The sequence below is a fragment of the Balaenoptera ricei genome, chromosome 12, assembly GCF_028023285.1.
Source record: "Balaenoptera ricei isolate mBalRic1 chromosome 12, mBalRic1.hap2, whole genome shotgun sequence".
Taxonomy (NCBI): domain Eukaryota; kingdom Metazoa; phylum Chordata; class Mammalia; order Artiodactyla; family Balaenopteridae; genus Balaenoptera; species Balaenoptera ricei.
In genome coordinates, this window is record NC_082650.1 from 6,175,387 (window position 1) to 6,189,996 (window position 14,610).

The 14,610-nt window shown below is 37.5% G+C and overlaps 1 protein-coding gene across 8 annotated transcripts in view; it reads left to right on the plus strand.

Annotated features, from left to right (window-relative positions):
• PRKN (parkin RBR E3 ubiquitin protein ligase) overlaps positions 1-14,610 on the plus strand; it is a 1,325,586-nt gene that overhangs the window by 247,423 nt on the left and 1,063,553 nt on the right. For all 8 annotated transcript variants that reach the window (XM_059940863.1, XM_059940861.1, XM_059940859.1 and 5 more), the window contains one exon: positions 2,764-2,927. In XM_059940863.1, coding sequence (XP_059796846.1) covers positions 2,764-2,927 — 164 coding nt within the window. The remainder of the gene's footprint in view (positions 1-2,763; positions 2,928-14,610) is intronic.

The window sequence follows — 14,610 nt, forward strand, 5'->3', positions numbered from 1 at the left end:
TTACTCTTTCTAAATATTTTCTGTGCTGGTAAAATATGTCAGGTTTTTGCTCCTGTGGTGTCATCTCTGGCATCTACTCTCAGTTTGGTGTCATTTTTATCTCATTGTGTCTTGTAAATATTGTTCATTGTGGTTTGCTCTTAGCTCTTCACTGGAGCTTTTATTTTTTTAATCTCATTTTCTACTGCTAACCTGTATAGAGGCTATCTGAATTATGTTATAAAGACTTTTTTGCTGTTGTGTTTTGTAATTTTTTTATCATAAGGAAAAGGAATGTGAACTTTTCTTTTGAGACGATTTTAGGCAGCATGTTATAGTAAATGGAATGGGGTTTAGAGGTAGATTGAACTGAGTTTAAATTGTGATTCCATTACAAAGTAGCTGATGTCCTTAAAAAAGTGATTACAATTCTCAAGGCCTTCATTTACTTTCTATTAAATAAGGATAATAGTACTGACCTTACCAGATCATCAGAAAGCTTAAAATAGCATATGTAATGTGCAACTTCTACCACATAGTAACTGCTTGAATATTATTGACATTGTAATTATTATTTTATTATAATTATTATTTGGTGGGCCATCTCACGTTTGAATTTAGAACTAGTAAGTGATAATGCTACATTTAAAGGAGATACAGGGACTTCCCTAGTGGCACAGTGGTTAAGAATCCACCTGCCAATGCAGGAGACACGGGCTTGAGCCCTGGTCCGGGAAGATCCCACATGCCGCAGAGCAACTAAACCCACGTGCCACAACTACTGAGCCTGCTCTCTAGAGCCCGCTAGCCACAGCTACTGAAGCCCACGCTCCTAGAGCCCGTGCTCCGCAACAAGAGAAGCCACTGCGATGAGAAGCTCGCGCACCACATTGAAGAGTAGCCCCAGCTCGCTGCAACTAGAGAAAGGCCGCACGCAGCAATGAAGACGCAATGCAGCCAAAAATAAAAAAATAATTTATTTATTTATTTAAAAAATTAAATAAAGGAGATACAGCAGAAAATAAACTATAGTGCCTGACCTTGAGGAGTGTATAATCTTTTAAAGAGGTAAAATATATACCAAAAACATCTAAGACATATACAAATATTCGTTATTTTTGAAAGTAATTATGTGATAGTTATAAGCACTATAAATATTAATTAATGTATCATAGAACACCCTCTGTGGTTTATTTATATTTTGAAGATTAGGGAACTGAGAGTTAAAGAGTGAAGGTTAATGTGTTTACCCCAGTCTCCTGAGCTGATAAGGGACCTACAGGAATTGGTGAATAGGTCCTCTCACTTTGGAGGATGTATTTGTCACCTCTGCTATACTGCTTCCATGAGAAAATGTGGCAAGTCTTGTAAGACGTACACAGTAAAAGCCACTGGAGCCCTGAAGAGGTGAGCTCAGTCTTGAGGGGCTGATAGTGAGAGGCCTCTTGGAGGAGGTCACATTTGAGATGGATCGTGGAGGTGAACAGGCTTTCAAAAGGCAGAGGTGAGGAAGGGAGTGACGTGAACAGAGGCAAGAGGTGGGGGCAGGCGTTTTCTGTTACATGTTTTTTGGGAGCATTTAGTTTGAAAGATTTGCGCCTTTAAAGGGTTTGAGGGCTACGACACAGCGAGGGCTCTAGATTAATACGGTTTACTTTGCAGAACAGTGTAGGACATTTCGGAGGTGAAGAGAGTATATTAAGACTCCAGCTGAGGGCTTCCCTGGTGGTGCAGTGGTTAAGAATCTGCCTGCCAATGCAGAGGACACGGGTTCAAGCCCTGGTCTGGGAAGATCCCACATGCCGCAGAGCAACTAAGCCCGTGAGCCACAACTACTGAGCCTGCGCGTGTAGAGCCTGTGCTCCACAACAAGAGAAGCCACGACAATAAGAAGCCCGCGCACCACGATGAAGAGTAGCCCCCGCTCGCCGCAACTAGAGAAAACCTGTGCACAGAAACGAAGACCCAACACAGCCAAAATAAATAAATAAATAAATAAATAAATTTATTAAAAAAAAAAAAAAAGACTCCAGCTGGGAGTCTGTTGCAGGAATCTAGACGTGATTGAATGAGCGTAGTGACAGAAGGAGTGGAAGGAAAGGGCAGATGCGAGAGCCATTGAGGTGGCAGGGCAGTTGGCAGTGAGAAGGCGTGTTAGAAGACTGTGAGGTTCCAGCCTGGGTCTTGAGGGGAACGATGGCTCCAGAAAGAGAAAGGGTATATCACTAGTTTCAAAAGAAAGGGCAAATATATATTTCCATAAGACCCAGTGAAGCCTTTTGGCTGGGACCACCAGTGCCTAGGGCTCTGCTGGGTCTTCACTCTGATCTATAAAGTGGCTTGATTTTGTTCCATTGCTATACCATGGGTGCTAACACAATGCATTTGATTTTTTATTAAGAGGGGCACTGTAGAGGCAGTGTGAGTTTGTACAGGCTGTCAGAGCTGAATCTCTTTGATAAACTCATGGGAATCTTACAATTCCAATCAAGCAAATGTTCTGCTCGAGTCCCTCTGTTTCCCAGGATGGATGTCAAAGGGAGCATGCAGTTTTGTTTGCGGGTCACTGACTAATATATGAAAGGGAAGTCCCACAGGGAAATTACATTTTTCTCCAAATGTTACTCCATAGCATTCAGTTTTATGTTCTAAGTGAAAGAAAATGTATGCTATTCATCAAAGGGTGGGTGATGGGTAAATCAGTTTAGAAATGTTGCTATTGCCATTTAAGGGCTTTGAGTAATGCTTACTTTTTTTTTCTTCCCCTCCAATTTTCTTGGTCAGTGTTTGTCAGGTTCAACTCCAGCCATGGTTTCCCAGTGGAGGTCGATTCTGACACCAGCATCTTCCAGCTCAAGGAGGTGGTTGCTAAGCGACAGGGGGTTCCAGCTGACCAGTTGCGTGTGATTTTCGCAGGGAAGGAGCTTAGGAATGACTTGACAGTGCGGGTGAGTCTCCCTTAGTGGATCGTTCCTGGGATGCAGCCAACCCCATTGCTTCTGCTGCTTCTGCTGCCAAGCTGACATTCATGCCTGAGATCTAGTAGAATAAATAGTGCCTGGGGATTCCTTGAACTTTACTCCATACCGCTTCATTAATTCTGACCTTCTTAATTATGCATTAAAACAGCAAGCCCGAAGGATTGGAAGAATAACTGTGAGCGAGAGAGGGAAAAGAGAGAGAGCACACAAACGGGGCTTAGTGAATAAATGTTTACCGACTACAGGAGAAGCAAGGCACAATTTCTCTGTCTGTTCAATTTCTACCTTACTTATTCCATTTGAATCTTAATGAAGAAGGATTCAAAGAAATTGTTCCAAATCAGGTTGCTCAGTCACTGTGCTGTGAGGAATGTGTAACCCAATTGTGACCCCTGGAGGATGGTCCTAGGTCTGCTGCCGGGGCTCAGTAGGGGAGGTGCAGGGCTCAGGGCCGTTCACAGCAGCACTGAGAGCTCCCTGCCCCGTCAGAATCGCAGTGCCCAAGCTGTGGTGAAGGAAGACTGACGCACAGCAAAAGTCCACCTTTGTATTCAATTTCTCCAAGCTTTAGTAACATTTTCCCTAGAATGGGCCGCTGAAACATTAGAGAGGGAGCAGTGTGTGTTTTCTCTCCTGTCCCTAATGCTTTCAGGGCACCGCATGGCTCCTAATACCATCAAAGGGCTATATCCTTTTCATCTGGGTGTTTCATTCACAACAGTGATTTCTGTAGGAGAAGGGGAGAATTGGGTAGGCGATTGATGAGCAGTGCCGTCACCTAGAAGTGGAGACCTGTAATTTGTTGAGGACGCCAGCAAATAGGACTCAATATGGATTGAAGTCATTCTTTGAGAAAGTATAAGAAACCAGTTGCTTTCTGTGGATGGTTCAGGTGATGCTGAAGAATCCTGCGGATGCATTTTCCCCCTTTCTTAGCCGGCACAGATGAATCGCGCTTCTGTTTACAGCTGTGCGGGCGCTGCTGTGTCTCTACTCAGAGTCCCGACTTTATGGGCATCCTGTCACTGTCTCTTCTTGGTGATGATGTTTACTGCTTTGTGAAATGCTTTCGAATCTGGGCGTACAAACGAAGCTATAGAAGTGCAAATCGTCCCCTCCTTCTCCAGCGCCCCTCCTGTGACGGCAGGAGGCACGCGCTCACTGTGCACAAACTGCTGTGCTTTGCTTTGGGGCGATTTGTTTTTATAAGGGAAGTGCCCGTGCTAAAGAGGGTTTTGATTTTTTTTTTATTTCAGTCAACTAAAAAGCTTTTTTACTGTACCTGCCAAACTCTAAATCCAAGAATGTTTCCTTCATAAATTATTTTAAAACAGCTTCTTGAACCAAAGTATTTTATGTTACCAGAAGTTTTGAAGTTTCAGGTTCTAAAGCTTCTCACCTCTACCACTGGAGCTGATAGGTTACACTAATTGCTACAGACAATTGATTTTTATAGATAGATAGGTAGATAGATATGGATAAGATATAGATATAAATGTAGATATATAGATAGATTGATTAAGATTCTTTATTTTGACAAACACTTCCAATGTTCTGGGCTTCTCAGGGGATCCCAAAGAAAGGCAAAACTCATCACTGCTCTTGTAGAGACTGCTGTTTACTTAGGGCCTCTAAAATCAACAGAAATATTAGGTTGAACCATATAGGTTAAAACTATCAGCAATTTCATGTAGCTCAACCAAATAGCTATAACATAAGGATGTCAAACATGATAACTGCCATATGAAAACTGAAATAAAAGTATTATGAAATTTTAAAGGTGGAGAAAACACATCTGAGTGAAAGTCACCAAGAAAGACTTTATGGATGAATTGAAACTCGAATAGGGTTCTGGAGATGGAGAATGAGCATAGGGTGTGCTTGAGAACAAGCATAGGTTCCTATTCTTTTAGAACCTAGAGGAGATGCTGAAGATGGGGTAAGAAGAGAGTTTGGAGCTGTATTTTACAGAGCTTTGACTGATGTGACATTAAGGTTTCATGTATGGAGATCTAGAGCAAAATAGGGTGCCCTGGAGAGAAATAGGAGTCTGGAGATGCAGTTTGATCATGGGCAGGATGAGGAGTTTCATCCATGACAAGAGTTAATGCCAGTGGGAGATGCTGGCAGGAAGCTGAACTGAGGTGTGGAGCTTAGGGCTTGCTTTATATTTGAGGACTACCTACATGGAGGTAAATATTGCGGTTACTGGAGCAGATGCAGTTGCCAAGGTGCAGAGGACAGTGGCACAGGAAATCTGTTGGGTAGCAGGGGAGGAGCCAGTAAAAGAGGCATCATCCATCCAACTGACACTTCTGAAGATAATTTGGAAAAGAAAATTACTGGTAAAGAATATATGTGCTGTGAAAAGATGGAGGATGATGAAGAAAAGAGCCTTTGGACTTGGTGACTGTGGTGGTGAATTAGGGACCTTCAGGACTCCAGGCCAAGACTGTAGTTGGAAAAAGCCAGATTGCAGGGGTTCAGTGTGAATCATGGGACTATGTAATGAGCATGGCCCGGCTGGTCATTGAGGGGAAGGAGAGACAGAAGGAGTTCCTGGAGGAGCAGCAGGTCCTGCAGTGTGTTGTACATTTCCTAGCCCTCGACTGTGTGCATGGCTGACTTTTATACAGTTGTAATCAGTGTGAAAATGCAATTTTATATTCTGAATTCTTTCACTTAATATTATATCATAGGCATTTTCCATGTTGTTGTATAATCTTCATTTCTAAGTATCTAGATAATTCTCTGTAATAAGAGTGTTTATATTATATTTAGGGAGTATCTAGTTTTTAATCTTACAAATTAAGGCAAAACAAGTTTTTAAAAAGTATGTTACATACTTAGAGAATATGGCCTCTCTGTGTTTCAGTTTGCTCATTTGTAAAATGGGAATAATAATACCCATCTCATTGGGATTTTGTGAGGACTAAGTTAATTTATGTAAAACTCTTAGAACAGAGCACAACATATAGTAAACACTATCTAAATGTTAGCATTTATTAGCATCATCACTATCATGATTGTCATCATTATTATTAGGCAGTTACTTCAGGGTCTAAGTGATCACCTTAAATAATATGACAACTTTCCATTATGAATTATGATGAGTATATCTGCAATAATTTAAACAGTTAAGGCAATGATAATAGGATGCATATTTTACTGGGGCAGTAAAGTGTGTGTGTGTGTGTGTGTGTGTGTGTGTATGTAATATTTATACATTTTAACTAAAAAGAACTTTGTGGAGTTTATAAATAAATGTTTGAACCTTATATATACTGGTTTTACTTAAGAATAGTACAATTTGAATTTAGCAAGCTTAAAAAGACTTTACTATTCCTCTAATATTTAGTAAAAATAGACACCTATGGCTGTACTGTTCAGCAAAGTTTCATCATGGTATTATTCCTTTTAAAATATATTTTTATAAAGTAGATGTCTGCCACACACTATACTTGTTAGAAGCAAATTGGAAAGAGCTATACATTTTTTCCTACTTCATAAACAATGTTTCTGTGCATGTTATTATTTTCCTTATACTTACAAGTATGCAATATAAAATATTAGTCTTTGACATATTATTCACAGTGAATTGATATTTTTTCTTTGTAAAGAGTTTTTGTCAGCTCTTGCAACAGAGTATTCAGGGCCTATTCAAATGATGGGTTACCCTTTCTCCTATCCTCCAGTTCTGACACACTGCATATCAAGAGTCCCTGAAATCACCTCTACATAGTTTTCAATTTATTATTCAAATTTATACAAGGAAAATAAGGTTCTAATGTAGTTGTGTATATTAAAACTGATGAACTTTGCAATTAGACTAACTTAAAATTACAGGGACTTGAGAATTTCTGTAAGATTTTGTTTGAGCAGAATTCACTGTATTCACATGAGTTATATTATTATTAATATTATTAATGTCAGTTTAGGTTATTAGACTGTGTATTAGTCAGAGTTCTCCAGTGAAACAGAACCAATAGATAGATAGATAGATAACGAAGAATTGGTCACATATTATGGAGGCTGACAAGTCCCAAGATCTGCAGTCAACAAGCTTAGTTTCAGTCTGAGTCTGAAGGCTTGTAAACTGGAAGAAGTGACGGTGTCCTTCCAATCTGAGGGCTGGCAGGCTTGAGACCCAGGAAGAGCTGATGCTTCAGCTCAAGTCCAAGACTGCAAAAAAAAACAGTGTCCCAGCTAGATGGCTATTGGGCAGGAGGAATTCTTTCTTACTCGTGGGAGGGTCAACCTTTTTGTTCAGGCGTTAAACTGACTGGATGGGGCCCACTTATCTGGGGGAGAAGAGGTATCTGATTTACTCAGTCTACTGATTCCAATAATAATCTCATCTGGGCACACCCTCACAGACACACCTAGACTAATATCTGACCAAATGTCTGGGCACTCCATGGCCCAGTCAAGTTGACACATAAAATTCACCATCACAACCAGGATATGAGAAACCTCATTATATTTAATTAGTGTTAGAGGAAAGTTATTCTATTTTATTATCTTTGTAATAATGAATTAGACTTTCAAAGTAGAATATAAAATGTGACTGTTTGTTTTACATAGAAATGTTTGCTTTATAAAAGGATTCATTCAGGTGGATAGTCAAAAATTCCTTTCATTAAATATTCAATTTTATGATCGTTAAAATGTATATACACATTTGGAGACCATCTTTTCATGAACTAGGTCATTTTTGCAATAAGTATTAAAGGACATCAGTTTATTACCCCTGTTAATCTTTGTGATATAACAATATCTGAGCTTGGAAGACCAGAGACATTAAGACTTTAATAGCTTAGGTTGTAAATACTAAAGAAAAATGAATGACCCTAAAAGCCAAATTATTTAATTGGCTATGTTTTTAGTGATATATACACCATATACATTTCAAAATTTGAGAGTAGTGAAAACCAGCTTTCACTGACAAAGTAAACTATGTCCAATGACTAACAAATTCAAGTTTTGGAAATCTGTAAGAATATTTACCTATTTCAAAAAAATATTATATATTGTTTTGCTCATATCTCTAATTAACCTGCTAAATTTTGAAATTTTAAAAACTTCACAAGGGTGTTATGAATACCCTGAATGTTCCTTGAACTTCCTCTAAGATAAGTAAGTATTGCTTAACTAAATTTTTGAAAGTTGATATTTTCTTAATGTCCTTTAAATTTTTTCCAACATTATTATTTCCCTTTTAGTATACTTAGGCTATATATTTCTGATTATAGAATTAATATATGTTATAAAAATTCAAATGATAGGGAAAAGCATACCAGCAGACCCCTAACTCTACTCATGTGTACATTTTTAAAATTTTTTAAATTTTTATTGGAGTACAGTTGATTTACAATGTTGTGTTAGTTTCAAGTGTACAGCAAAGTGAATCAGTTATACACACACATATATCCACTGTTTTTTAGATTCTCTTCCCATATAGGCCCTTACAGAGTATTGAGTAGAGTTCCACCATCAGGCCACTTCTACCACAGTGCCAGTGGAGACTGTGTGTGGGACTAGAAATCACTACCACACAACAATAATGAGGAGTCCCTACTTCATGTCAGGTGTCAACAGATACCAAGTGGAGAACTTGGACTTCTGTTTCCACTGGCAGTAATAAGTGGTACCCCCCTTTTGCAGCTGGAGCAGTGTCATAAAAAGCTAAAATAGAAAGTTTAAATAAAAGCCACAGTCTCATAATGTAATGAGAAAATGGCCAGATATCAAAAGAATATCACCAAGAACCAGGAAGTTCTCAAACTGAATGAAAAAACAATGAATAGTTGCTAATACTAAGATGACAGAGATGTTAGAATTAACTGACAGATATTTTAAGCAGCCACGATAAAATGCTTCAATGAACAGTTATAAACATGCTTGAAATATGAAAAAAAAGTCTGAGAAAGAAATAGAAGATATATAAAGAAGAATCAAATGGAAACCGTAGAACTGAAGAATTTAGTAACAAATAGAAAGCTCACTGGATGGGCTCAACAGCAGAATGGAGGAGGCAGAGGAAAATGTTAGTGGACTGGAAGATAGAACAATACAGATTGTACAATCTGAACAGAGAGAAAATAGACTAAAAAAAGAAAGAGAAAAAAAGAGCCTCAGAAACATATGGGTCTATAAAACTACACTTAAAATTGTGTCATCAGAGTCCTGGAAGGAGAGGATAAAAGAAGGTAGGGAAAAGTGCTTAAAGAAATAATGGCTGAAAACTTGCCAAATTTTTTAAGAGACATAAACTTACAGATTAATGAAGCTGAGAGAATCCAAAATTGGATATATTCAAAGAAATCCACACATCATAATTAAACTTCTGAAAACTAAATACAAGGCAAAAGTCTTGAAAGCAGCTAGAGAAAGTGTACAATTTACCCATAATGGAAAAAACAATTTGAATGACAGTGGATTTCTCATGAGCAACTATGAAGTTCAAAAGGAAGTGGCACAATATTCTTCAAGTGCTGAAAAAAAAAAAAGAACTTTTAATCCAGAAACCTATACCCAGCAAAAATATCTTTAAGGAATAAAGGAGAAGTTAATATATTTTTGGATGAAGAAATACTAGTAGAAATTGCCACCAGCAAAACTACCCTAAAAGAATGAATCAAGGAAGGAAGTTCTTTAATACAAAAGAAAATGATAGAAGAATGAACTGTGGAACATCAGGAAGGAAGAAAACAGTAAGCAAAAGTATCATTAAATACAACTGACTTTCCTTCTCCTCTTTAGTTTTCTAAATTATGTTTGAGGATTATAGAAAAAATTATAACAATGTCTTATGTGGTTCTAAATGTATGTAGAGGAACTATTTAAGACAAATATAAACAGAGAGATAAAGAGACATAAAGAGAGTAGGTTTCTATACTTTACTTGAACATATAAAATGACAACCCCAGCAAAGTGTGACAAGTTATGAATGTATAAGCACTAGAGCAACCACTAAGATAGGTAAAAGATTAAAATATAAAATAGTGACAACACTAAATGCTGGTGAGGATGTGGAGAAACTGAGTCATTGATATATTGCTAGTGGGAATATAAAACTACAGCCACTCTGGAGGAGAGTGTGATGGTTTCTTAAAAAGCTAAACTTGCATTTACCATATGACACAAAAACCAATACACGAATGTTTATAGCAGCTTCATTCATATTAGCCAAAAAATGAAAACAATCCTGATGTCCTTCAACAGGTGAATGATTGCACAAACTGTGGTCCATCCATACCATACTCAGTGATAAAAAAAACCCAACAACTGTTGATACACACAACATTTTGGATGGATCTCAAGAGAATTATCATTTTTTTATATTTAATTAATTACTTAATTACTTAATTAATTTGGTTGCACAGGGTTTTAGTTGCGGCAGGCAGGCTCCTCAGTTGTGGCTAGCCAGCTCCTTAGTTCTGGTAGGCAGGTTCCTTAGTTGCGGCATGCAAACTCATAGTTGCGGCATGCATGTGGTATCTAGTTCCCTGACCAGGGATCAAACCCGGGCCCCCTGCATTGGGACTGCGGGGTCTTAACCACTGCACCACCAGGGAAGTCCCTCAAGAGAATTATGCTGAGTGAAAAAAAGCCAATACCAAAATGTCACATTCCAAATGATTCCACTATTAGAACATTTTTCACATGACAAAATTGTAGAAATGGAGGAGAGATGAATGGTCACTAGAGGTTAAGGAGGGTGTGGGAGAAGAAAACAGTGTGCGGCAGTAAAAAGGACAACAGGAGGGACCCTTGTGGTGATGAATGTTCTGTATCTTGACTATACCAATGCTGATAGTATGATCGTGATGATTTACTATATTTTCATAAGATGTTGTCATGGGGGAAACTGGGAAAAGAGTTCCTGGGATATCTCTGTCTTATTTCTGACAACAACATGTGAATCGACAAGCATCTCAAGATAAAGTTTAATTTAAAAAAAACACAGAAAAACATAACTTCTACCCTCTTTTACAGAGGAATAGAAACTCTCTCTTCCTATAGAAAATAAACAAGCTTGTTATTTGCATCTATTTTAAAGGAACAGTATTTATTAATGTGATTTTCAACATAAGAAATTAGAAAATAGTTTAGCTGATTCTCAGAGACAAAGATTAGTTCATAATGAGTCAATAAGTCAATAAAACTTTTAGAAGTATTAAGGCATTTTTTTTGAATTCTTAAACAGACTCCTTAGCACCTTATGGGTCTGAATAGACATGATTAGTATTTATTTTCAAGGCCTTTACCAAATATTTCAAATAAACAAAAATAAACAGTTCATAACAATTGTGTACTCTAACTGTACATTTTCCAAATTGATTTGAGAGTAATATACTATAGTTTTAGGCAATAAATGAGCACCTCATGTAACCATTGTGGTTACAGTGGTTAGAGAAAACATTCACGTAAATATTGCTCCCCTTTGATTGGTACCATACATTTATATAATAGAAGGAATTTAGGGATGAAATGGTTTCAGTTATAAACTAAATTTATTTTAATTCTTTTTACTTTCTCTCTTGAATATAAGACAAAAAGAACTAGATTAGAACATAGAATGCAGTTCCATCATGATTTTTTGTTTGTACATAAAAGAAGAATTCTGCAGATGACGGTATAAATGGCTAATAGGTTTTACTTAAAATTCTATTTTTCTCTGATTGTAAGACAAAAGGAAGCCAGGTTAGACACCATTATACTAAGAGCAATCGTACCATGATTTCATTGTATCTAAGAGTACAATTGTGTAAATAAGACTCTCAAACACTTCAGGAAGAATACAAGAATTTTTCCCAAAGGGTTGACTTGCTAATGGAACTGGCTGCTCGCCCAATTCATGTAGGTAAAATGTAGATATCCATGTGAGTTCCTCCAAAGAACTGGTATGTTATTGTGACAGCTGGTTAGTACTGCAAAGTGTCAAGGTCTAGAATCAAAGGATGATAATCTGTACAGAGCAAGTGCTCATTTCAGAAAGACCCTTATTTTATCTGTTTGTGTCGGCTGTTTATATGTGTCAGAAAAAAATCTCTGAATTACTTACCTCTTTGCATAATTCAGAACCCTCAGAAATATTATTTTCCTGTTGAAAAGTAGTCTTGACTTTTGTGTGCCCCTGCGGACTCATGAAACATCTTTGAGGATTGCCATGCATAAATGCAGACTTGAAGAAAAAAAAAAAAAAGATTCTTTTAGCTTATAAGAGGCTGAGGATATACAGTCTGTGGATTTATTTAACAGGCTCATGTCTCACAGACAATTCCATTGCCCTTATTGTGCTAAAATTGCAAGGTAGAAAATCTGTGGGGGAGTGAAACTCTGGAACACACCAATCCCCCAGATCTTAACCTAGGACACATTTTATTAGAGTATGAAAAGCAAAGCCTGTCTCATGGTTAGAGAAAACGTTCACCTGGAAACCTGACAAATGAAAGAGGAGAGATTCCACACTATGAAATTTTGTTACTCATCACTGAAGTCCTCATTTCAACTATTCTGTTCTGTTTTCTCTTTTTTGGGACTCAAACTCCATCATCCAATTGACCTGACTTTGTTTAAGACTTTATTTAATATAGTCATCATCCTTTACAGAAAAATCTAAGACACAAGAATGTCTCTATACCATTCACCCTAAAGCTTCTACACCAAAAGATTGCTCACCCCAATTCTACCTTTTTCTTCTTTCGTCTTACTAAGCCATTGTAACAAGCCTGAAATTATTGTCACAGTACAATGAAAAATTTTATATGAAAGCACTCTTTAAAGCTTATATACCAAACTCTGGAAAAGAAGAAGTAAAACTGTCACTGTTTGCAGATGACATGATACTGTACATAGATAATCCTAAAGATGCCCCCAGAAAACTACTAGAGCTAATCAAGAATTTGGTAAAGTTGCAGGATACAAAATTAATGAACAGAAATCGCTTGCATTACTATACACTAACAATGAAAGATCAGAAAGAGAAATTAAGGAACCAATCCCATTTACCATTGCAACAAAAAGAATAAAATACCTAGGAATGAACCTACCTAAGGAGGGTAAAAGACCTGTACTCAGAAAACTATAAGACACTGATGAAAGAAATCAAAGATGACACAAACAGATTGCACAGATGACACAAAGAGATTTACCATGTTCTTGGACTGGAAGAACCAACTTTGTGAAAATGACTGTACTACCCAAAGCAATCTACAGATTCAATGCAATCCCTATCAAACTACCAATGGCATTTTTCACAGAACTAGAATAAAAAATCTTAAAATTTTTATGGAGACACAAAAGACCCCAAATAGTCAAAGCAATCTTGAGGTAAAAAAACGGAGCTGGAGGAATCAGACTCTCTGACTTCAGACTATACTACAAAGCTACAGTAACCAAGACAATATGGTACTGGCACAAAAGCAGAAATACAGATCAATGGAGCAGGATAGAAAGCCCAGAGATAAACCCACACACCTATGGTCAACTACCTATGACAGAGGAGGCAAGGATATACAATGGAGAAAAGACAGTCTCTTCAATAAGTGGTGCTGGGAAAACTGGACAGCTACATGTAAAAGGATGAAATTAAAACACTCCCTAACACAATACACAAAAATAAACTCAAAATGGATTAAAGACCTAAATGTAAGGCTAGACACTATAAAACTCTCAGAGGAAAACATAGGCAGAACATTCTTTGACATAAATCACAGCAAGATCTTTTTTGACCCACGTCCTAGAGTAATGGAAATAAAATCAAAAACAAACAAATGGGACCTAATGAAACTTAAAAGCTTTTGCACAGCAAAGGAAACTATAAACAAGATGAAAAGACAACCCTCAGAATGGGAGAAAATATTTACAAAGAAATCAATGGACAAAGGATTGATCTCCAAAATATATAAACAGCTCATGCAGCTCAATATTAAAAAAAACAAACAACCCAATTAAAAAATGGGCAGAAGACCTAACTAGACATTTCTCCAAAGAAGATACACAGATGGCCAAGAGGCACATGAATAGCTGCTCAACATCACTAATTATTAGAGAAATGCAAATCAAAACTACAATGAGGTATCGCCTCACACCAGTTAGAATGGGCATCATCAGAAAATCTACAAACAACAAATGCTGGAGAGGGTGTGGAGAAAAGGGAACCCTCTTGTACTGTTGGTGGAAATGTAAATTGATACAGCCAGTATGGAGAACAGTATGGAGGAGCCTTAAAAAACTAAACATAGAATTACCATATGACCGAACAGTCCCACTCCTGGGTATATACCCAGAGAAAACCATAATTCAAAAAGACACATGCACCCCCATATTCATTTCAGCACTGTTTACAATAGCCAGGTCATGGAAGCAACCGAAATGCCCATCGACCGATGAATGGATAAAGAAGTTGTGGTACATATATACAATGGAATATTACTCAACCTTAAAAAGGAATGAAATTGGGTCATTTGTAGAGACGTGAATGGATCTAGAGACTGTCATACAGAGTGAAGTAAGTAAGAAAGAGAAAAACAAATATATATTAACGCATATATGTGGAACCTAGAAAGATGGTACAGATGAACCAGTTTGCAGGGCAGAAATACAGACACAGATGTAGAGAAGAAACGTATGGACACCAAGAGGG